Below are 23872 nucleotides of genomic sequence, written 5' to 3' on the forward strand. Positions count from 1 at the left end.
CTCTTTTATATTATTGGCTAGCTTGCTTTCATATTCCATCTTTTCTCCCTATATTGTATTTTTAGTTACCCTCTGTTGTTTTTTATAAGCTTCCCAATCCTCCAGCTTCCCATTAATCTTTGCATTAATCTTACCTTTTCTTTTAGGTTCATGCTGTCTTTGACTTCCTTTGTCAGCCACAGTCACCTCATTCTCCCGTTAGAGGTGCACAATAAGATATGCTTACACAATTTCAAATAACTAGAACAGTTCCCAGAGAAGGGGAATCAAGAACCAGAGGCTTAAGGTGAGAAGGAGAATATTTAATGGGAATCTGAGAGGCACCTTTTACCACAGAGGATGGTGGGCATATAGAACGAGCTGCAAGACGAGGTAGTTGAGACAGATACTTTCACAACATTTAAAATGCATTTAGACAGGTACAAGGATAACAACTAGGGACTAGTATGCGTCTTGGCGAGGACAAGCAGGTCCACATCCTAAGTGTTTTTAAGAAATCTCATATAGCAGTAATGATTAATAATTATTTTTCAGAAGTAGGTTTGGTAATGGGCAATTAATGAATATACATTTTATTTTTTGCGAACACTATTGCAGTTTTGACAGAATGTTTGCACAGTCACAAAAATCCTCCCCGTTCCATTGCACATATACTATATTGCAGGAAGAAAACAACGCAATTACTGCCAGCATCAACTTCTGTTGCCATAACTACTATAACATTCATCAACATCAACGCTCATGCAACAATTCCATTTTCAAACCAATCCAGGTATCCCAATAATGAAAACGTTACTTCAATAATTTCATCAACGCCTAGCAGATTATTCTAGAAGGTTACAGTTATTCACAGTTTCATAAAGCAGTTGCCACACCCAAAACCTGCCATTTGCACTTCAGAGGAAACAACATTTGAAAATGAACAATGTTACCCTCTTTTGAATTAAATATTCAAGTTTGATTGGGATTTGTTTAATATTCTTAATTCAATGTATATGTTACTGTTTTTACATACATATCTTATTTCATGTTTGTTAAGTATTGGTTAAGTATGATTCAGGTTCCCATTATTCAGAAAACATAAAATGAAATATGCCTCCGCAAAATTCATTTTTACGGTATCATATTCAATAAAGATAAAAACAATCATTAAAAAAAAACACATGAAGAAGCACAATGCATAAGATTTGATGTAACCTTTTGCACTGGATAGATGATTTTGTTAGAATATTCTGGATAGCTCCAGCCTTTTCTTGTTCTAATATTAAATTCATAATTAGAATCCTGGTCCCAAACACCATACACTGTTTAGCAAAACAACAACAATTTACATTAGATTATTTAAATCTTATATATAAATACATTAGCCATACCTTTGTTTATGGTCAGTTATGATGCAATTCTTCAATATAATTATGCAGTCAAGTTGATTGGGGTTAACCAAGAAATGCCACATAATATTAGGTGCAGGTTTGAGTCTTCAACATAGATTTTTCAATATATTTGTCAGAACTAATTTCTGAAATTTGGAACAACACCTTTCCTCATTCTCTATTTCTTCATGGTGACCAATAAGCTGACAGAGTAAAATCACATCCATTTACTTAGTTGTGAAACCAGAAATTGATTTTATTATTTGTGGGAAGTCTCTGAACACAAATAATTACATTTAAAAGCACCATGGTTACATGGATGAGTCAGAAGCTTTATTGCCACTTCCTGGGCGGGATTGGCCTCATTAACATCATCGTGGGAATTAGTAAGGACCATCACACTTCATGGTAAAACAGTTGTATCAGTTGGGATTTTGATATTTCATATAACAACTTCAGAAGCAAACATTTTATGGCTTTGTCACACAGCTGATTTGTTTTTCTGAGAGTTAGCAAAGAGACATAAGGAGGGGATCAGCAATGATAGGTAGTATAATAATGGAATAGAAGCCTAACATTTATTTGAATATTAACCAACACCTAAACTATTTGGTAAAATACAACCTTTAGTATATTTAGCTTGCAGTAACAATTTAAAAAAAAAACTTATACCTATTAACATGATCTTTTGAAAAAAAAATCCTGTGGAAAAAAATAACTGTTATTGCAAGTCTGAAACTTTCTCGCCCCTAATCCCCCTTTCTCCATTGCACAATTGTTTTTATAATACTCCCTATTAGAATTAAAAGAGAGTGGATCTCTGGATCGGCTTGAACAAAGCTAGTCTAACATTTCCATAGTGTCTGTTGCAACAGATTAAATTCTAATGCTTACAGAGATAATACTGTTGGGATATCTTAAGTATGTTCAGGAAAGAAGTGAACCCTAGACATTTTATTGATAAATTCTGCTCAAGCTGCAATGAAAGATAAGATCCTGTTTTAAGTCAATGCCATATTTTATTGTTGGCTGCCATGGTGAAAATGCAAATTGGGACAAGGGAAATTTAAAGGTGTGATATCTAATAGACCTGCCTTCAGGTGAGTTAATTGAGTACATACACCAGATATTAGATCGTGCAAGACAAGTCAGCAGCAATCTAGTGATTAAACAGAGCATGTTTCTGGCATCAAATGATTGGGCTGGGCTTCAGAATCTTTGCCCAAAATGACCCCATCTGACTACTTGATTACATCAAAAACATTCATTTTTAAAAATCCTTTAAGGTAACAATTAATCCTTTGGTTACCAAAATAATTTTAAAAAACTTTCCTTCTCTCTCTATTGTTTAATTATCATTTATCTTCTTGCAGTTATTCAGACAAAATACAACAACCTGACAAATTCTGCACCCCAGGAGCATTGCCATAGTTAACATACAAAGTACTGAAATAAGACACAAGATACAATGCTGGAGTAACTCAATGCTGAAGCAACTCAACCGAAATAAGAGTTTGATTGAGCATATGCAATACCAATTTTAAAACAAAACCTCATTGCCATCAGAACCATAATCCTGTTACTCCGTTTTGCTGGACTATTTAATGTGTGCCGTCAGTTATAAGCAATTTTGTGATTATTATCAGCCGAACTACATTATCAGCACTCATTCCTAGTAGCTTCCCAATTCAGCGAGAGTCTTTCACACAGAAATGCATAATGATCTGCTAACACGCCTGCCTGCTCGCTTGTTTTCAGAGGGAGCAGCTCCCTGTAAATTCTCTCTTAGTCCTGCAAATTCTATTCTTACCTTTTTAGGTCTTTTTCGTTTCTCTCTGTTTCCATTGCACTTAACTCCATCATCACTTTTCTGGGCTTCATCACACATCATTTTCTACTTGTGTTTTGATTAGGAAAGAGCACTGATTCTTTAATCAAAATCCCCGACTGCACACGACAGACTGAGTGTGTTGTCACTGGCATTAAGGAGGGGAGGGAGGAGGAGGAGGAGTTGGGTGGGCAAGGATGATGACGTTCCCATGGTTGCTGTCATCACATCAGTTATCTGAATGTGCTGCTGAACCTGATTTCACCAACAATAAGTAAAAAATACCGTTTTAAGCAGAACGGTAACATGGGGAACATCTGGACTTCTGCAGTGCATGTCTCTCCCTGCCTAACAAATGCACCTGCAATAATTAAAACATTGTCATGTTCCTGGTAGAAGTCAAGTAAAGGATCCGAGTAATGCAACTAGCAAATCAGGACAGTGTTTTGAGCTACAGCATGGAAACAAGCCCTTCGGCCCAGAATCATCGGCGACCATAGAACTAGTGTGAACGAGTGATCAATGTTATTCCTTCCACCTTCTCAACCACATCTACACAGTAGTGGCAATTAACCCACAAACCCACATGTCTTTGGGATGTGGGAGGAATCCAGAGCACCCAGAGGAAACCCACGTGGTCACAGGGAGAACTTACAAACCACACACAAACAACATTCAAAGTCAGGATTCAGTTTATTTATTGTCACATGTACCGAGGTACAGTGAAAAGCTTTTGTTGAGTGCTGACCAGCCAGCGGAAAGACAATACATGGATGCAATCGAGCCATTCACAGTGTACAGATACATGATAAGGGAATAACGTTTAGGGCAGGGTAAATCCAGTAAAGTCTGATCAAAGATAGTCCAAGGGATCCCGATGAGGTAGATAGTAGTTCAGGATCGAACCCATGTCTCTGGCATTATGAAGCAGCAGCTCTACCAGCTGCACCACTCTAAAGATACAGTTACAGGTACAAGTCAAGGTACAGGTACAATCTTTTATTCTACTGATGTTTTCATTTTCCTGATTTTTTTTTCCTTATCTCTTAAAGCCAAAGACGATTACATGAGTTCTATTTAATGACTTCCATCAGCGCTCCAAGATCTACTTGTGGTCAATCTTCACACATGCACTTTGAAAGTGGTTGAAAGTTACAGTGGGAGTCAGGCCCTTTATTCCACCAAGTCTGCACACATTGTCAAACACCATTTCACACTTCTCTCGTTTCATTCTTACTACATTCCCATCAGGTCATGCCCCCCCTCCCACCACCATCCCCACCCATTCCAATGCCAACACCCATATTCTTCCACTCATCTACAAATTAAAAGCAATTTACAAAGTTTAATTAAACCACCAATCTGTATATTTTTGGCTTGTGAGAGGAAACTTAAGCCAGGGAAACCCATGACTGTGGAAAATGTGCAAACTCTACAAAGTCTTCGGCAGTATTGATAGGATATTGAATCCCAGATAGCATCAAAGCCAGTTGGCGTCCGTCTCAATATATTGTCCAGTAAAGTCACCCCATATTGATCAACAATGGGCTTCCTGGTCAATTTTTATTTTCCTTATCTCGGGATGCTAAATATATTGGTTCAATCAAATAAGCTGCTACTTCCACGTGAACTATCATAATTCGGCATTAAACATAACTCATCCTTTAAAGTAAAAATACCAGGAAAATACATCCAGGTAACATACACCTAGTTACTATTGAGTAACTCCAACTTGAAGGCCAATCTTTATAATGGGAGGAATGGCCATTCAAGTTCAAAGAGCCTGCAATCTTGGCACGAGGCGCAAATGGTAGAGTTGCTGCCTTACAACGCCACAGCACTGGATTCGATCATGACTACAGGTGCTGACTGTACAGAGTTTGTACATTCTCCCTATGACCTACACAGGTTTTACCGGGACCTCCGGTATCCTCCCACATTATGAAGTTACAGCTTTGTAGGTTAATTGGTTTGGTGTAATTGTAAATTGACCCTTCTGCGTGTAGGATAGTTAATGTGGAGGGATCGCTGGTCGGCGCATACTCAGTGGACCGAAGGGCCTGTTTTCTGCACTCTATAAACTAAAAAAATAATTTTCTTCAATAAACAACGTGATTCAATCTGCTCACTATCGTTCACCACACTTGGTTCACTTTTCACCTATCATTCACTGTCCCATCCCAACCCTCATTCAAGATTCAAGATTCAAGATTCAATTTATTTGTCATTTGGACCCCTTGAGGTCCAAACGAAATGACGTTTCTGCAGCCATACATTACAAACAAATAGACCCAAGACACAACATAATTTACATAAACATCCATCACATTGCTGTGATGGAAGGCCAAAAAAACGTATCTCTCCACTGCACCCCCCCCCCCCCCCCCCCCCCCCGATGTCAGAGTCAAAGTCAAAGCCCCCGTCTGGCGATGGCGATTGTCCCGCGGTCATTAAAGCCACGCCGGGTGATGCAAGGTCGCACACCGGGTTCTTGATGTTAGAGCCCCCGGCGTGCGCTCGCAGAGTCCCGTGGCCATTCCAAGCCGCGCGGGGCGGTGCTGTAAGGCCCCGCTCCAGGAGCTCTTCGACCCCGCAACTCGGGCGGGAGAAGTCGCCGTTGCGGGAGCCCTGAAAAGCGGTCTCCCTCCAGGGACCCGCGCGCTCCCGGTGCCGCCGTCCGCCAGACCCGCAGTTGCAGCCTCCGAATCTCCGGAGGTTGGGCCACAGCAGCGCTCCACCACCGCTCCACCCACTCCGGACTCGGCCAGCTCCGCGACGGTGAGGTGAGTAGTCGGCACCAGAGCCCCCGGTCTTCCTGTTGGAGGCCGCTCCACGTTGCAGCCCCAACGACAACGGAGACCCGACAAAGAAAAGGTCGGGTCTCCCGTGCAGGGAGAGATTAAAAGTTACCCCCTCCCTCCCTCCCTCCCACCCCACTCCCACACACATACCCCAACAAAAAATAACAAAAACTACATAAAAACATAGACAAAAAATAATAAAAACGCAGACGGGCTGCAGAGGCCGCTGCTGACGAGAGTCGCGCTGCCTACCTCATGCTGCTGTATTTTGGTCTTTTCTTTCCCTCTCAATCGTGATGCAAATTCCAAACCTGAAACATGACCTTACACCATTTGCCTCCAGAGATGCTGCTTGACCTACTGTGCTCTTCCAGTGTTCTGTGTTTTATAACATAAAGTCCGTTTTGGCCTGGCCGCTGGTATCAGTGGATTAGTTTCCAACACGTTACCACTTTAAGAAGATGGCATACAGAAAGACAACAAGCAATGAAGTACCAACAATCCTGAGCAGCAGGACTGAGAAAGCTAAGCTTCCTGATCAGTAGGCTTTTTGATCACGCAAGTAGTAAAACTAATAAATTGGGATACTTTAGATTTTATTCAAAAACCCATTCCTGTCATATTGATCAGGAATCTTATTTTTGTTAATATGATAATCACCTGTTCAGAATCAAGGCCCACAGTGTAGTCATGGCCACAAATGCCTGGGCTGAATACCGATGGCCTCCCTCACTGACCCTCCACAGGCAAGAGACCATCAGACTTGTCTGGACAGCAGCTGAGCACCAGATGGTACACTAGGAAAGTCTCACTGAGAAACAACTCTGCTGATGAAGCTGGCTTGAGATTTTGCTAAATGAAGACATTAGTAATTCCAGTTTAGTATTTTTAAAAGTTATTTTAAATAAAATTAACAAAACTGTAAACAACAAATTAAAAAAAACACTTATAATAATAAACATTACACAAAGGTCAGCACACTGGTAGAGCTGCTGCCTCACATCACTAGAGACATGGGTTCAAACCTGACTTTGGGTACTGTAATGCCCCTGTCCCACTTCGGAAAGCTGAACGTAAACCTCTGGAGACTTTGCGCCCCACCCAAGGTTTCTGTGCGGTTCCCAGAGGTTGCGGGCGGTTGCCGGAGGTTGCAGGTAGTGGAAGCAGGTAGGGAGTGACAAAAACCTCCGGGAACCTCCGGGAACCCGCACGGAAACCTTGGGTGGGGCGCAAAGTCTCCAGAGGTTTCCGTTCAGGTTTCCTAAGTGGGACAGGGGCATTAATGTGGAGTTTGCAGGTGCTCCCAGTGACCACATTGGTTTCCTCTAGCGCTCTTTCCACATTCAAAACATGTGCTAGTTTGTAGATTAATTGGTCGTTGTAAAATTGCCTCCCATGTGTAGAGAGTGGATGTGAATGTGGGACAACAAAGAACTCGTGTGATAGGATGATCGATGGTCGACATGGGCCAAAGGGTATGTTTCTATTCTGTATCTCTAAACTAAACTAAACTAAATCAAGTCCAGAGAGACAATAGTGTTTTATTATCATTTGTCTCACAATAGGAACAATGAAATTCTTACTTGCTGCAGCACAACAGATATATAAACACCTAATAATAAACAGTTCAGTATATATGTAAAAAATAAACAAACAATAGTGCAAATACAAAAATAATGCCCCCAAGTCTAGGCTTGGAGCTTATTTGTGATAAATAATTTAGTTAACTTTCTCCAGTTTATAATTTCCATTTAATGGGCTCGCTGATCCTCTCCTAGATCTGACCTGGAACAGGACCGAAAATGCTATTTCCCAACATAACACGAGAGAATCGCAGCAATGCTAGTCTCTGCTATAGAGTTTTTACATGGAATCCAGTGATAAAGCCTAATGATAAATTCGGGGTTCTGAACCTGTCAGTAAGTTCCAAATGTTTGCATTTCACATTGTCACAGTTCCGATCAGAATTGTCAGCGCAAGTCTGCAAGATCTGGCCCGTTATTTATTTTTGGATATATTACTGACTGGGACGTACCTCTTGTCCATTCGAACAACCACACAGCTGCTGTTTATGGCACAAAGCATTCACATTGCACCCATTCTTTAATCATGTCCCGGGGAAAAGTACTGATGTCTTCAGTTCTGCTTCAAATGATTATTTAGATTCAACCAACTGAATGGCAGATGGCACACTGTCACTTTAATTGTCTAAGTTCCATATGGATGGCTTGTTAATTAGTATACAAGCCACCAAAGGGGCTGCTGCAAGGGTCTGCTGAGAGATTTCACTTACTCTGCATAATGAAGGGTGTCAATTGGTTCGCTGGGGTTCCCCGATCCTGATGCAGCTGGCTGGCTTCACTCAGACCAGAACAATATGAAAAAATTCTATGTAAACTGTGACTTGAAAAAGATAACACTTTGTGGCAATCATCCATGTACAGGTACCTTGTAATTATGGCGTCGTCTCAGATGTTGCATGGCTATTACTATAGCAACTGGATCTCTTACTGGAGACAACCTGACTGTACAGAATCCTTTGGGATTCCAAGAACAGCGAGCTGAAAATTCACTGCTTCTTTTCCATCTATATCCCTTCCTTTGGCTTCACATTTCATGCCTCTTCTCTCCTTATTTCACAAGTAAATACACAAAAACAGAGAGAAACTACCATACGAACAAATGCAGAAACGCAAAAGGAGTGTCAGATATTTTTAATTTAAAAAATACCATACATTTAAAAATCCTCCCAATATTAACTTTACTGATATAAAATGCAGAAATTCTGTTTTCTTTAAAAAAAAAGCTCATCCTATTTTCCTAAGCTCCTCCAGTTAAACAGCTGTAGATTCAATAAGACAAGTCAAAGCAAACAGAAATATGGCATAAATTTCACAGACGGGTATGGAAACAGGTGGAGAATTGTCTGCACAGAATAATGCATAAAGAAATGTCAAGCGGTATTCAATTTGAATCATAGAACCATGATTTTCAAGTTAAAAGGCCAGCATCCAAAACAAGAAATGTGCTTTGGAAATCTGGTGGTGAACCCTTTCAGATGCTGCTGTTAATCATAGAACAGGCTCTTCGGCCCACGATAGCTGTGCCGACCACAATGTCAAATTAAGCTAATCATCTGTCTGCAACAACTCTTTGTAGCTGGAAGCATACTTGAAGGGTCTTGGTCTAAAATGCCGACTGTCGATTTCATTCCACAAATGCTGCTTGTCCCGCTGAATTCCTTTACATTTTTAGCTCTCCCTGTAGCTAATACTCTCTAATTCAGGCGGCATCTTGGTGAACTCTTCTGCACCCTCTCCAGTGTCTCCACATTACACCTACATCGCAGCAATCAGAACAACACAGAATACTCCAAGTGAAGAACACTAAAGTTTCATATCGTTGCAACATGACTTCCCAATATCTACGTGCAACGCCCTGACTATTCAGTATGCATTCTTTACCAACCTATCTGCTTGTGTACAGCCCAACAGTATGAACACTGAATTTTCTCATTTTAATTAACTTACTGATAACATCACTGTTCTTTCTCCTTCCCTCTCATCTCTGTGCTCTACCTGGATCCGCACCAATTTATCCCACTATCTCAACCCGTTTCCCCTTCTCCTGATCCTTTCCATCTATATCCCTCCATTTGGCTTCACATTTCATGCCTCTTCTCTCTTTATTTCACAGCCTTTTGTTCTCTTCCCACCGATAACCTTTCTCCAACAGTGTGCCAAAAAATTATTGCCTGTATCCACCTATCACTTGTTCAAGAATGAACTGCAGATGCTGGAACATCGAAGGTAGACAAAAAGGCTGGAGAAACTCAGCGGGTGTGGCAGCATCCATGGAGCAAAGGAAATAGGCAACGTTTCGGCCCGAAACGTTGCCTATTTCCTTCGCTCCATAGATGCTGCTGCACCCGCTGAGTTTCTCCAGCATTTTTGTCTACCTCCACCTATTACTTGCCTGGCTTTGTCCTGCCCCCACCTCTTTTCCAACTTTCTCCATCCCATTACAATCAACCTGAAGAATGGTTCCGACCAGACAAGTCACTGCCTGACTCGTTGACTTACTACACATTGTGGGGTTTTTCTTTTGTAAACCAGCATCTGCAGTTCCTTGTGTCTATATCTACTTGTGTTGCTATTTCAGGGAGCAGTGGACTTGGACCCCAAGATCCCTCTGTACATTTATGCTTCCGAGGGTCCTGTCTTTTACTGTATACTTTCCATTTGAGCCCCCAAAGTACAAGACACCATTTTGACCAGATTAAACACCAGCTGCCATTTATCTGCCCATCTCTCCATATCTGCACATCCATCTCTGATCTATATCCTTATGTATCTTTTGACTGCCTTCATAACTCCACCAGTGTTTGTGTCTGCAAACTTACCAATTATCCATCAACATGACAGGTAAAAATGGATGGTTCTTATACAAAGAGAAAGAAAGTTAACTAAAATTGGATAATTTGATATTGAGACTTCTAAGCTGTAACATGCCCACACAGAAGATAAAATGTTGTTCCTTACACTTGTATTGGACCTGATGTCAGTGCCAGGGTAACGCCAGAGTAAGAGTGGCTGGCAACTGGGTGTAAATTATGGGCCTGTCCCACTTAGGAGACTTTGCAGTCGCCACATGGTCATGGGTGGTTGCCGGGGAGTTGCCTTCAGGGTCGTGAGGAGTTCCCACATTTTGGGAACGAGTCGCGGCCTCATTATGGTCACCAAGAATTTTTCAACATGTTAAAAAATTAGCGGCGACTAGAATGAAGTCGCCATGGAGATTAGCGAGAATTCTCGACCCATAGGTGGGTCGCAAGGCGGTCTTAGTGGGTTGCCTCTTAAAAGTTGTCTTTACTCCTTCTCCCTCCTGCTCCCCCCTTCTTTTAAAGGACTTACCATACACTGTGCCTTAGCTGTCTGTGTGTCTGTATCAACTTGGCTTTACACCGTGGGAATTACACAGGTACGGACTCAGTGGGCCGAAGGGCTTGTTTCCATGCTCTATCTCTAACTTTAATTAAACACCAAATGCAGTACTGGTACTGGTAATTATGATATATCGCGATAATTGCAATCCGAAGAAACTTTGTGTCATAGAAAATAGTGTTATTAAAAAGATGGTGTCAATGGAGAAAAGCGAGTTAGTTGCCAGATAGATTTAGACCTGCAATAACAGCTGCTTTCCCTTCAGGATTTTTAAAAATTAAGGTATTTTTAATAGTTATAAGTTTATTTTTGTTACTGCCAGTTGACAATACTAAATGCTGTATGTCACATTGTTTCGTCGAGTATCATTGTATTAGTGTCAACAGAAGCAATTGCTTTTCAATTTCAATGGCCACCTGCGGTGTGCCAGTGTTCTTAAGAGACAATGATGTCTGATTACTGTGGGGAAGTTATATAGAAACAGTTATTTTTCCGCTGGACTGTTCCTATTTCCCAAGCAGCTTTTCTTTTGCTTGACAATTTCCAAAGTGACTTTAACTGGAAATTGTCCCAAACAAAATCCCGTTATCACCAATACATAATTCCTTAATTCATCAATAACGTGATTTAATTCATCAGTAACATTATAGCCAAATTGCGTTATTGGAACACGCTTTATAGCAGAACTACCTGTACATTGCATTGTAATTGTCTGTTGTTTCATTTCTGGAATGTGGGAAAATGTGAAAGGACAGTTATTGTATCTCTAGTCTTTAGCTTTCGGCATTCCACCCCTGGCGACCACTCCCTGTTGTATACACCTGCTGGTGATGAGATACCTGTCCCTTCACCTCTTCCCTTCCCACCATCCAGGGGGGCAAACAGTGTTTCCAGGTGAAGCAGCAATTCACTTACATAATCTAGTGTACTGCATTCAATATTCACAATGTAGACTTCTCTACCATTGAGAAACTGCTGATGGTATGTCTGCAGGGCACGGCCAGCAGGCTTGTCAGTACAAAATAAAAATAAAACGGCTTAATGTTTTTATTGTCGGGGCAACTGAGTATGTCCAACGGTGCTGACAGTAACAGCACATTACATTTCATTGCACATATAATCTGATCTTAATTGTCTCTTAACTGCCAGAATAAATTATTCTGTCTCAATCCATTGGATAAATTCCCTTTATACCACGTATCCCCCTCCTCCTGTACAAACTTGTTCCTTCTTTTTCAATTCTAATGACAAATCCCAGACTTGAAACATTATCTATTTTTCTTTCCGTTGATGCTGCCTGACCTGCTGAGAGTTTCCAGCATTTTCTGGTTTATTATTAACCGATGGGTCCTTGAGGCCTTATAGTCAACAAGTTAATACTTAAAAACATGTGTGACAAGTCAGCATCCAGATTTCCCCAAGGAGCCCTGTAATTACACTAAAAATAACATTCTGATTTCAAATGGAAGTCAGGATCAGTGACATGCATTACTCCAGCAAGTGAAAACAAAAATGGTATTGTAGGTTATAATAATATTATCCGATGCAGACAAGAGGATGCTGCCAGGACTCGAGTACCTGAGCTATAGGGAGAGATTAGGGAGGCGAGGAGATTATTCCTTGGAGCACAGGAGGCTGGGTGGTGATCATATAGTGGAGTGCAAAATCATGAAGAGAATAGATAAGGTGAATGCAGTTTTTTAACCCCAGGGTAGAGGAATCAAGAACCAGAAAGAACAAGTTGAAGGTGAGAGGGAAACGATTTAACAGGATTCTGAGGAGCAGCTTTTTCCATTCAGAGGATGGTGAGAATATTAAAGGAGCTTCCAGAGGAAGTAGTGGAGGCATGTACAATAACCACATTTATAAGATGTCTGAACTAGCACATGGATAGGAAAAGTTTAGAGGGATATGTGCCAAATGCAGATAAATGTGACTTTGATGGGGCATTTTTGTCTGCATAGATAAGTTTGGCTAAAGAGCCCATTTCCATGCTGTATGAATTTATGACTCTTTAAGAACAACTTTCACATATACAGCACAATTAACGATGAAATATCACTAGATATTTACTAGAACGCTAAATATCACTAGATATCATAGAAGCAAGGAGTGCCATGGAATCGCAGTCCTTCAGCATGGAAACAGGCCCTTCAGCCAAGCTTGTTAATGCCGACCAAGGTGCCCCATCTACACTCTTGCCAGCTGCCCACGTTTGGCCCATATCTCTCTGAACATTTTGAATCCATATACTTGTCCAAATATATTATAAATGTGGTTATTGTTCACGCCTGAAATACTTCCTCTGCCCTATGTACCCATCACCCTCTGCATGAAAACATTCCCCCTCAGGTTCCCATTAAATATTTCACCTCTCACGTTAAACTTATGTTCTCTGGATTTTGATTCCCCTCTCTGGGTAACGATTCTGTGCATTTACCCTATCTATACCCCTCATGATCGTATACATTTCTATAAGATCACCTCTCATCCTTCTATGCTCCAAGGAATACAGTTCTAGCCTGCCCAACCTTTCCTCATACCTCAGGCCCACAAGTCCTGGCAACATCCTCGTAATCTTCTCTGCACTCTTTCCAGCAAAACAATATATTTCCCAAAGCAGGGTGACTGAAACTGAACACGTACCCCAGCTGTGGCATCAACAGCACCATGTACAACAGTAACATAGCATTCCAACTTCTACACTCACTCATGGAACCCTGACTCATGAAGGCCAATGTACCAAAAAACACCTTGACCACCTAATCTACCTGTGATGCCACTTTCAAGGAACTATGTACCTGTGCTCCTATATCCCTCTGCTCTACAACACTCCCCAGAGCCCTGCCATTTACTGTGAAGTTCCAGCCCAAGCTAGACTTCCCAAATGCAAGACCCCACATTTATCTGCATTAAACTCTATTAACCATTCTTCTCTCCACTTGCCCAGCTGATCAATATTCTGCTGTTACCCTATGATAACCATCTGTCATCTATAATACCACCCTTTTATACTACAGGTGCACAACCTTTTATCCGAAAGCCTTGGGATCAGACACTTGTCGGATTTCGGACATTTTCGGATTTCCGAATGGAAGATTTTTAGCGTAGATTAGGTAGGTAGCGCGGGCGGCTTGAAAAGTCTGGAGCAGCTGCCTCCTCCCCGGAGACCGGGAGAATCATTGCATAAATGTTGGTCAGTTAGTTTGGAGGGATTTTATGTGGTGGTGGTGGAGTAGGGGTGAAGGGGGAAACTTTAATTCTTAGTCCCCTACCTGGTCGGCGACTCCCAACCTCGCGGAGCTGGGGGCTCCGTCCGGCCGCAGGCGGCGCCGGTTGGAGCTCCGACCCCGGCAACTCTACCCCTGGCTGAGCGGCTCCAAATCCAGCGACGTTCCGCGAACGTTGGGAGTCGGCGGCCACAGCGCTCCGGAGCTTGCCGCACGGGTATCCCAGCGCTGCGACGCCGCCGACTCCCGACATTCGCGGAGCTGGGGCGTCCGGCCGCGGGCCCCGCTGGATTTGGAGCGCCTCGCAGCCAGGGTCGGAGTTACAACCGGCGCCGCCCGCAGCCCCACCGGCCACAGCGCTGCAGAGCTTACTGCACGGCGACCCGGTAAGGCATTGACCGCTCCCCGCCTCTCCGACCATGTAGGGGACTAAGAATTAAAGTTTACCCCTTCACCCCCCCTTCACATAAAGGCCCTCCAAACTAACAGACTAACACTTAAGCAATAATTTACAAATGTTTAATCGTCTCCCGGTCTCCGGGGAGGAGGCAGCCGCTACAGTAGTACAGACCTGGGTTGACCGTGGGTCGTTTCGAGTCAAGTTTGGCGCAAAACGCGAGCTTTGGTGCGCAGACAACATCTGGAAAAAATGGCCGGTTTTCGGAGTTTTTCAGTTTCCGGAACTCCGGATAAAAGGTTATGCACCTGTACCAACTTACTAATCATGCCTTGTACATACTCATCCAAATTGTTGATATAAACCACAAGCAACAATGGGTCCAGCACAAATCCCTGAGGCACATTACAAGTCACAGGCCTCCAGTCCATGAAACAACTCTCCACAATCACCCTTTTCATCTTTCCATGAAGCCAATTGTCTATCCAGTCTGAAGAAGGGTCTCGACCCAAAATGTAATCTCTGGAACTCTCTGCCACAGAAGGTAGTTGAGGCCAGTTCATTGGCTATATTTAAGAGGGAGTTAGATGTGGCCCTTGTGGCTAAAGGGATCAGGGGGTATGGAGAGAAGGCAGGTACAGGATACTGAGTTGGATGATCAGCCATGATCATATTGAATGGTGGTGCAGGCTCGAAGGGCCGAATGGCCTACTCCTGCACCTATTTTCTATGTTTCTATGTCACCCATTCCTTCTCTCCAGCGATGCTGCCTGTCCCGCTGAGTTACTCTAGCATTTTGTGTCTATCTTCACTTTAAACCAGCATCTGCAGTTCTTTCCTACACAGTCGGCTAGGTTTCCTTGGATCTCATGCGATCTAATCTTCCCGATCACCACACCATGCAGAACCTTGTCAAATGCCTTGCTGAAATCCATATAGACAACTCCTACAGCCTCAACAACCTTTTTGGTTACATCATCAAAAAACTCAATTCGTGAGGCCCAATCTCCCACATACAAAACCATTCTTAGTATCCCTAATCATCCCTTATCTATAGAAATGCATGTATATATTATACATCAACATACTCTTTAGTATCATTCTAACCATAGATGCTAGGCTCAGGTCCCCAGGCTTTCCTTTGCATCCCTTCTTAAATAAAGGCACAACATTTGCCACCCTCCATTCTTCTGGCACCTCACCCATACTTAATAACTCATATATCTCAGCCTGGATACCTAGAATTTCTTCTCTAGCTTCACACAGTGTTCTCGGATATATCTGATCAGGCCTGGGAGATTTGCCTACCTTAATACCTTTTAGACGTTCAGCGCCTCCTTTACTGTAATAATGACTGACTTGCAGATATTTTCATTGACTGTCCCAAGTTCCCTGGTCCTCAGGGCCGGCCCATATATTTGCATTTATATAGCGATCCTGCTGTGAAAATTTTAAGTCGAAAGTTGTATTTTATTTCAAAGTGGGAATTGGAAGATAGGGACAGAGATGCTACACAGAGATTTTGATAGGAAGGAAACGTTACAGCAGCTGAGTAAAAGATCGGTCAAATGGTAGGTTCAATGAAGATCGGGCGAGGGGGATTGGGGGTGGGGGAAAAGTATCTATATCTTGGGACTTGCCGAATGAGTACTGAGATGGATTATCATTCCATACCAAATTTCTTAGACAATAATACCTTTTATGCAATTATCACAATAGTTTGTTGGATATAGATCAACGGACTCTGTATGGTACATGCTCGTAAATTAGTAAAACAAATGTTCTTCTTTAAGTACTGTTGTTTCTGGGATGGGGTGACTGATAACAAATAGCCTACTTTCTATATTTTGTCATAATGTGGCTGAAACAATGGCATATTTTGTGATATTTATTGAGATAGAAAGATACAACTGAGTTTGGGCAAGATATTACCTTGCAACATTCTGTATGTCTGATAGATATTGTGACATGGAACTCAGAAATTATGGGGGGATTACATTAAACCACAATTCAAAGGTAATGAATATACAGAGTATTCTTATTTCCATCATGAACATACAATAGTGATATTGGACCAGGTCCTACTACGGTAAAGTCACGAGCTACTACGGTATGACTATGTGTTAAAAAGTATCAAATTTTTACATCCTGAGTATATTTTACATGTGGACATTTTTCAACATGTTGAAAAATCTTCACGAGTTACCACGTTTCCCGAGTACCTGCCGTTAGCGCAAAGAAATGGCATGTTGGCCTTTATAACAAGAGGAATCGAATATAGGAGCAAAGAGGTCCTTCAGCAGTTGTACAGAGTTCTAGTGAGACCACACCTGGAGAATTGTGTGCGGTTTTGGTCCCCTAATTTGAGGAAGGACATTCTTGCTATTGAGGGAGTGCAGCGTAGGTTTACAAGGTTAATTCCCGGGATGGCAGGAGGTTTACAAGGTTAATTCCCAGAGAATGGAGCAGCTGGGCTTGTACACTCTACGTTCAGAAGGATTGAGAGGGGATCTCATTGAAACATATAAGATTTGGTAAGGGCTTGGACACGCTAGAGGCAGGAAACATGTTCCCGATGTTGGGTGAGTCCAGAACCAGGGGCCACAGTTTAAGAATAAGGGGAAGCCATTTAGAACGGAGACGAGGAAACACTTTTTCTCACAGAGAGTTGTGAGTCTGTGGAATTCTCTGCCTCAGAGGGCGGTGGAGGCAGGTTCTCTGGATGCTTTCAAGAGCGAGCTAGATAGGGCTCTTAAAAATAGCTGAGTCAGGGGATATGGGGAAAAGGCAGGAACGGGGTACTGATTGGGGACGATCAGCCATGATCACATTGAATGGCGGTGCTGGCTCGGACCAAATGGCCTGCTCCCGAACCTATTGTTTATTGTCTATTGAAACGTTCCGAGCTCCGACGTACCCACTACTTTAATTCTACACCACGAGTTTTGATTTTTTTTTAAACTCGGGAGAGCTCTTGGGTGAACTCGCACAGTGGGACAGGGCTTCACACCCGCTGAGTTTCTCCAGCATTTTTGTCTCCCTTCGATTTCCCAGCATCTACAGTTCATTCTTAGACGTTTTGCGGTGATGGCTGCATCTGCGGTTCCTTTCTGTTGGGGGGGGGGGGAGAGTCCTGGCCCGCGGCGGTTCCTGATAAGTGATATGTTCCCTCCGCGGGTGTTGCCTTGCCCGTTGAATTCCTCCAGCACTCTGTGCTTTTTGTTTGGCTGTGAAGTTGAAGGTGGACCCCCCTTGTGTCTACCTTCAACTCCCTGTCTGTGGTGGCTCAGCGGGACGGGCAGGGGCTCTGGGGAGAGGGTTGCGGTTCTGGTCGAGACCCTTCTTCAGACAATCACAAGTACTCTCACCGATGAGAGTTCAGTTCAGTCTGAAGAAGGGTCTTCTCTCCAGAGTCGCTGCGCGTAACCTCACTTGATCCCTTGTTCGCACTGACACAGGAGTAAGCTCCACCGCACGCTGTGATGTTATCCATTACCCGCCGACCCACTCCGCTCTTTGCTCTTGAGCTGGTCCCCTCACTGTTCAGACGGAGAGCACTGCCAGAGGAGAGCGGGCCAGAGGGTGGCGCACAGAGAGTGGTGAGTCTGTGGAATTCTCTGCCTCAGAGGGCGGTGGAGGTGGGTTCACTGGATGCTTTCAAAAGAGAGCTAGATAGGACTCTTAAAAATAGCGGAGTCAGGGGATATGGGGAGAAGGCAGGAACGGGGTACTGATTGGGGATGAACAGCCATGATCACATTGAATGGCAGTGCTGGCTCGAAGGGCTGAATGGCCTACTCCTGCACCTATTGTCTATTGTCATTTACCAAGACAATTAACTGACAAACCTGTACGTCTTTGGAGAGTACACTGTACACAGAGATGAGCAAATACTCTATGATACTCTCGGATCCAAATTATGTCCCGGGTTTTCTCTGTCTAAACCATAAAATCACAGAATCTCCACCCAGCACACACACACCACCTCTCTATCTTGATAAAGACTGCTGTCCAATCATGGAAATGGTGGCAACAAAGTTACACAGTTGGCCCATAATAGAAGAGAAAATCTTGACACTTATAATCAGTTTGTTCTAAGGAAAGGCTTCAAGAATCGTTCATTTTTGTGCTTTCTTGAGCATCTGTGATTTGGCATGTCCACGTGGATTCTCCCGAATTTCTACACACGCACTATTGATTGTGCATAGTGTAATGCACTTAAGCCTGGTATGGCAACTGCTCTGCTGTTGACTCTGAAACTGCAGTGATGAATACAGACCAATCCATCACAGGCTTGTCACTTCATCTTCATGGTGTGCTTATAAAAAGGCTGCAAGTATCATCAAAGATGCCAGCCACCCTGGTCATTCCCTTTTTGTTCTTTTATCTCAGGGTGAAGATACAGGAACTTGAAAGCCTGGACATCCAGACTTAAGAACATCTTCTTTCCTACTGCTATCAGATTCCTAAATTAATCATCTCTTTCGCACCCATTTCCAGGAGGCGATGCCAAATATTTCTACTCTTAACTCTACCTCATTTGGTTTTTTTCCCACTACTTCAGATTGCACCACAATCTTTATACTATTCCACTGTCATTGTACTTATTGTTCTGGTTATCATGAGTATATGTATACTGATCTTCATCCAAACAAGGAATTCTATTGCATTCAGGTAGGTGTATATGTCAATGAACCAATGCGAATCTGAATCTAAAATTGAATACATTTCCACACCTAACATGCAACATGTACATTATTTAGCTAACAATGGGAGTAGCTGGAAAGCAACTTGTTGGCTTCTAAGGCTGTCTCTTGATTCAAACTTCATTGAACTGGGGCGATGTCCTCGCAGTATCATGGGAATTTACACAAGGCACAAATATTTAGACAAAACTGCAGCATATTCTTAGCAGTCCTTCCACTGGATAAAACTTGAATTTTGTTGTCAATGCAAATAACATAGAGGCTCAGGATTAAATAATAACGTTGGAAACACACAAAAAGTCAGGCAGCATCTGTGGACGAAATCAGGCTAATATTTCGGGTTGAAGACCCTAGGCCAGAGTTGGAAACATTAATTCTATTTATTTTTCAATAGATGGTGCTGATTGATTTGAACACTTTTTGTTTTTAGTTTGGAATTCCAGAATTAACAGTTTATTATTGGCTCAGATTTATGAAAAATCTTGAAAATGTAGTTATGGTTACACCTGCAAATGGAAAATCAGACAGCCCATAGTTAATGGCATTTAAAAAAAAAAAATTTTTTAAATACATTTTGAAATTCAGACCGATCCATAATTTTCTATCAAACTTAAACTCAGAATGATTTTTCACCTGATTACCTGTAGTATAAGGTCCTTGTAAGTACTAGCCACAATTCATTAATTTAATCTTCATCAAAATTTTGGACCTCAAAAAAACTTCTGCAATGCAAGACAATCAGCTTCATAATACAGAATCACATTTGTTATTGCACCAGTTTTGGAATTGATCGTTTTATCTGAAGTGGTTCACTCAAAGCATTATATTTTAAAGAACAAATTTACCACAATGTTATATTCATTGGACCTTTTCGTAATAACAAGACACGTAACAAAACAATCCATTTTGCTGAAACAAAGCATTTAGTGATATGGTTAATACATGCAAATGATGGATCTGCCAGGATTACAGACCACAAAATGCACGAAACAGGGGGGAAAAAGATCATTGGTTTGTTATTGCTGGGGGAAAAGCTGGTTAAAAGCTGGTTAATAATGTTTGTGTGACTTTTACATGGACAGGCAAAGCATGACGTCTCTTAATTTGGGTCTCAAGATTCCTTTAGAACTATGACAGAAGTCCAGCACCACAAGTACTTGCTTATTAAGCTTTACCTCCTGACGACTTGGGACCATCTGATCCTGGAAAGTTACCCTGTGACGTGACAACCTCTCCCGGGGAATGGGGGGTATTTCACTCCCACCTTGCTGTCATGTGGGAATTAAAAAAAGAACAGTCATGGTGCAAGAAAGTAAAACAATGGCAATGTATTGTGGTATTACACTGTTTGCAAGGAAATATCAGGAACCTTCAATTCCTGGAATTAAAACTGTTGCAAAGTGTCACTTTATAATAAGCAATGTAGGGATGAGCATTTTTTGTTCATCATAATCATAAAAAATCTGGTTATTCATAAACCCATTCATTTGCAGGTCTTGTTCTTTATTAATTTGATACCTGTGGCCTAAATATAGCAATAAACTAAAATTAAGACTCAATTAGATAAATGTCAATAAACTGGAAATAATATTAATACAGTTTTAATCTTTATAAAAAGATGCATCCATTTCTTATTGTTCCTGGAATCAATGTAGATGCTATGACTATGGTTTTAGCACATGTAAACCCTGCCAAGGTTTTCCTCATGCCAAGTACACTTTTCAGTTTCCTTAAGTACAGTGGATTTGAGGGAAATCAATCTGAGGACACATTTGCTTTTTAAGTGACTATAACAAGTCATACAACATCCCAACTCATTCATGCCAACCAAGGCCCCATATCAAATCTATTCCCATTTGCCTGGGTTTAATCCATACCCGTTTCAACCTTCCCATCTATGTATTTGTCCAGATATATTTTAAATTTGTTGTTGTAACTACCTCAACTATGTTCTCTTTCAGCTTGCTCCATCTCCCCACCACCGTCTGTGTGAAAAAATTGCCTCTCAGGTTCCTAAGACATCTTTCCCTTCTCACCTCAAACTTCCCACTATCTATTCCTCTCATGATTTTATGCACTCCTCAGCCTCTAGTGCTCCAAGGAACTCTTAGGTTGTCCAACCTCCCTGCATAGCTCATACTTCTTACATCCTTGTAAATCTTTTGTGCACTCTTTCTACCTTAATGGCAACTTTCCTATAACAGGATAAACCAAAATTGAACACAATAATCTAAGCTCAGTCTCACTAACATCTTGTATGGCTGTAACATAACGTCCCAACTTCTACATTCAATTTTCTGACTGAAGACCAGTATACCCAAAACTCTCTTCACCATAACACTATTTTCAGTGAACAATATGCATGCATGCACGCCTAGATCCCTCGATTCCAAAACACTCTCCAAGGCCCTAAATTTCACGGGAAGGTCCTGCCCTGGCTTGATCTCAAAACTACAACACCTCACACATATCTGAATTCAAACCCATTTGCTATTTCTCGGCCCACTGAACCAACTGATCAAGATTCTGTAGATAATTTTTGACAACCATCTTTACTGTCTACGATAACGCCTATTTTAGTGTCATTAAGAAATTTACTAATCGTGCCTTACATATTCAACCAATATGTTGATATAGAAGGCAAAGATAAGCCACATGTTGGGGATGTATCCATTCTTGATATCAGTTCTGACTGTTGGGATTGAAGTAATCTATCACACATATACACAGAATTTTTTCAAATGCTCATCCCTAGTGAATAATACAGGAACATAATTGTATTATGTGGAGGCTCTCGTCAAAATGTAATATTTAACATTGTTTTTCAGCTTAAAGCAAGCAATTAGATATCACTTCCACAATAAACAGTTCATAAGTATCCTGCACATTCACAAAATTTTGCAAGCAGTGCTTACTTAAAATACTACGCAAGTATGCATTTCACAAATCTGTTTAGTGAATAACAGATTAAGTGAATCTATATGAAACATATAGATAGATAGATGGATAGCAGAAATTGAACAAGAAATAAATTTCAAAAAAGAAAGCAGTCAAGCTTTAAAGACAGTCATGTTTATTTCCATTAAACAAATTTCTCAATAGTTCCATAAGCACATGCACTGCAGCATATGTTAAGCCATTCTGACCCCTTCCTCAGTTTGGAAGAAGATAGAGTCTGTTTTCAAGTGAGGAATTTACATTGCAGAAGCACAATGAGGAGAGGTATGGGTGCTGTGCAAGGAATGAGGAAGGAGTGAAGTTTCTAAAAGCAAATAATAGGCCAGGACGTATTATCTACCTGCTAACATATTCATTACTATGCTTGAATGATAAATGATTATAAACTCATGCATTATAATTTTAAGCCAAATAATACAGAAATGGTCAGAGGTATGTTGTCCTAGAATTCTACAGCAATTAAAATGTGAGGTAGCTTTATGAGAATTCTGTGTTCTTTAATTTTCCTGTTTACCTGTTAATCCATGAAATAAACGCTCATGAATGTTATAATCTGGCCTTACCCACCATATTCAGAACCATTTAGGCTAACTTGTCATATATGAAACGTGTCATGTGTGATGGAATACATCACCATGCCAATAAAATCAAAATTGTCAAAAGTATTCTCAAAGAAGGGAGATTATGGCCAAGTACTGAGTCCAAACATACTAATCATTGTGAGTAGATTCCATCAAAGTTGGTGAACTATCATGTGTAGGAAGGAACTGTAAATGCTGGTTTACACCGAAGATAGAAACAAACCACAGGAGTAACTCAATGGGTCAGGCAGCATCTCTGGAGAAAAAGAATAGGTGACGTATCAGGTTGAGACCCTTCTTTAGACCGAGAGAACGTCCATAGCAGGACATCTGAGGAATCATTCTTTAGGGAACAGGGGTTCCCCTCTTCTATCATAAATGAGGCCCTCACACGTGTCACACAGCTCTGCTCTTGCTCCCCCTCCTTATAGCACATAATACGCCAGAATTTTCACCATCTCCAACAGGATCCCACCACTGGTCACATCTACCCCTCCGCACATTTTCGCCTTCCGCGGAGACCATTCCCTCTCCACAACTCCGTGGTTAACACATCCCTTCCCACCAAAAACCACTCTCTCCCCTGGTATATTCTCCTGCAACCGCAGGAGATGCAACAACTGTCCCTGTATCTCCTCCCTCAACTTCATCCAGGGACCCAGACAGTCCTTTCAGATGAGACAGAGATTCACTTGCACCTCCTCCAACCTCATCTACTGCATCCGCTGTTCTCAGTGTGTACTAAATATCGGCGGGACCAAGCGCAGACTGGGCAATTGTTTCGCTGAACACCTACGCTCAGTCTGCCTTGACTTACGCCATCTCCCGGATGCCAATATCCCCTTCCCATACTGACCCTTCTATCCTGTGCCCCCTCCACTGTTAGTGTGATGCCATATGCAACTTGAAGGATCAGCACCTCATATTTCACTTGGGCAGCTTACAACCCAGCGATATGAATATTAATTTCTCTAATTTCAAGTAACCTCTGCATTCCTTCTCTCTCTCTACCCCTCCTCCACCTAAGTCGTCCTGCCAGTTCCACTGTTCACATT

General features: G+C 41.8%; 1 protein-coding gene across 3 annotated transcripts in view; it reads right to left on the reverse strand.

The window, feature by feature from the left end:
• LOC129700480 (ankyrin-2-like) overlaps nt 1–23872 on the reverse strand; it is a 634003-nt gene that overhangs the window by 469485 nt on the left and 140646 nt on the right. The window contains exon 2 of one of the 3 annotated variants that reach the window (XM_055640993.1): nt 20454–20546. The exons of the other annotated variants lie outside the window; for them this stretch is intronic. Within the exon in view, the coding sequence (XP_055496968.1) occupies nt 20454–20546 (93 nt within the window). The remainder of the gene's footprint in view (nt 1–20453; nt 20547–23872) is intronic. 3 annotated transcript variants of the gene reach the window in all.

The sequence above is a fragment of the Leucoraja erinacea genome, chromosome 1, assembly GCF_028641065.1.
Source record: "Leucoraja erinacea ecotype New England chromosome 1, Leri_hhj_1, whole genome shotgun sequence".
Classification (NCBI taxonomy): domain Eukaryota; kingdom Metazoa; phylum Chordata; class Chondrichthyes; order Rajiformes; family Rajidae; genus Leucoraja; species Leucoraja erinaceus.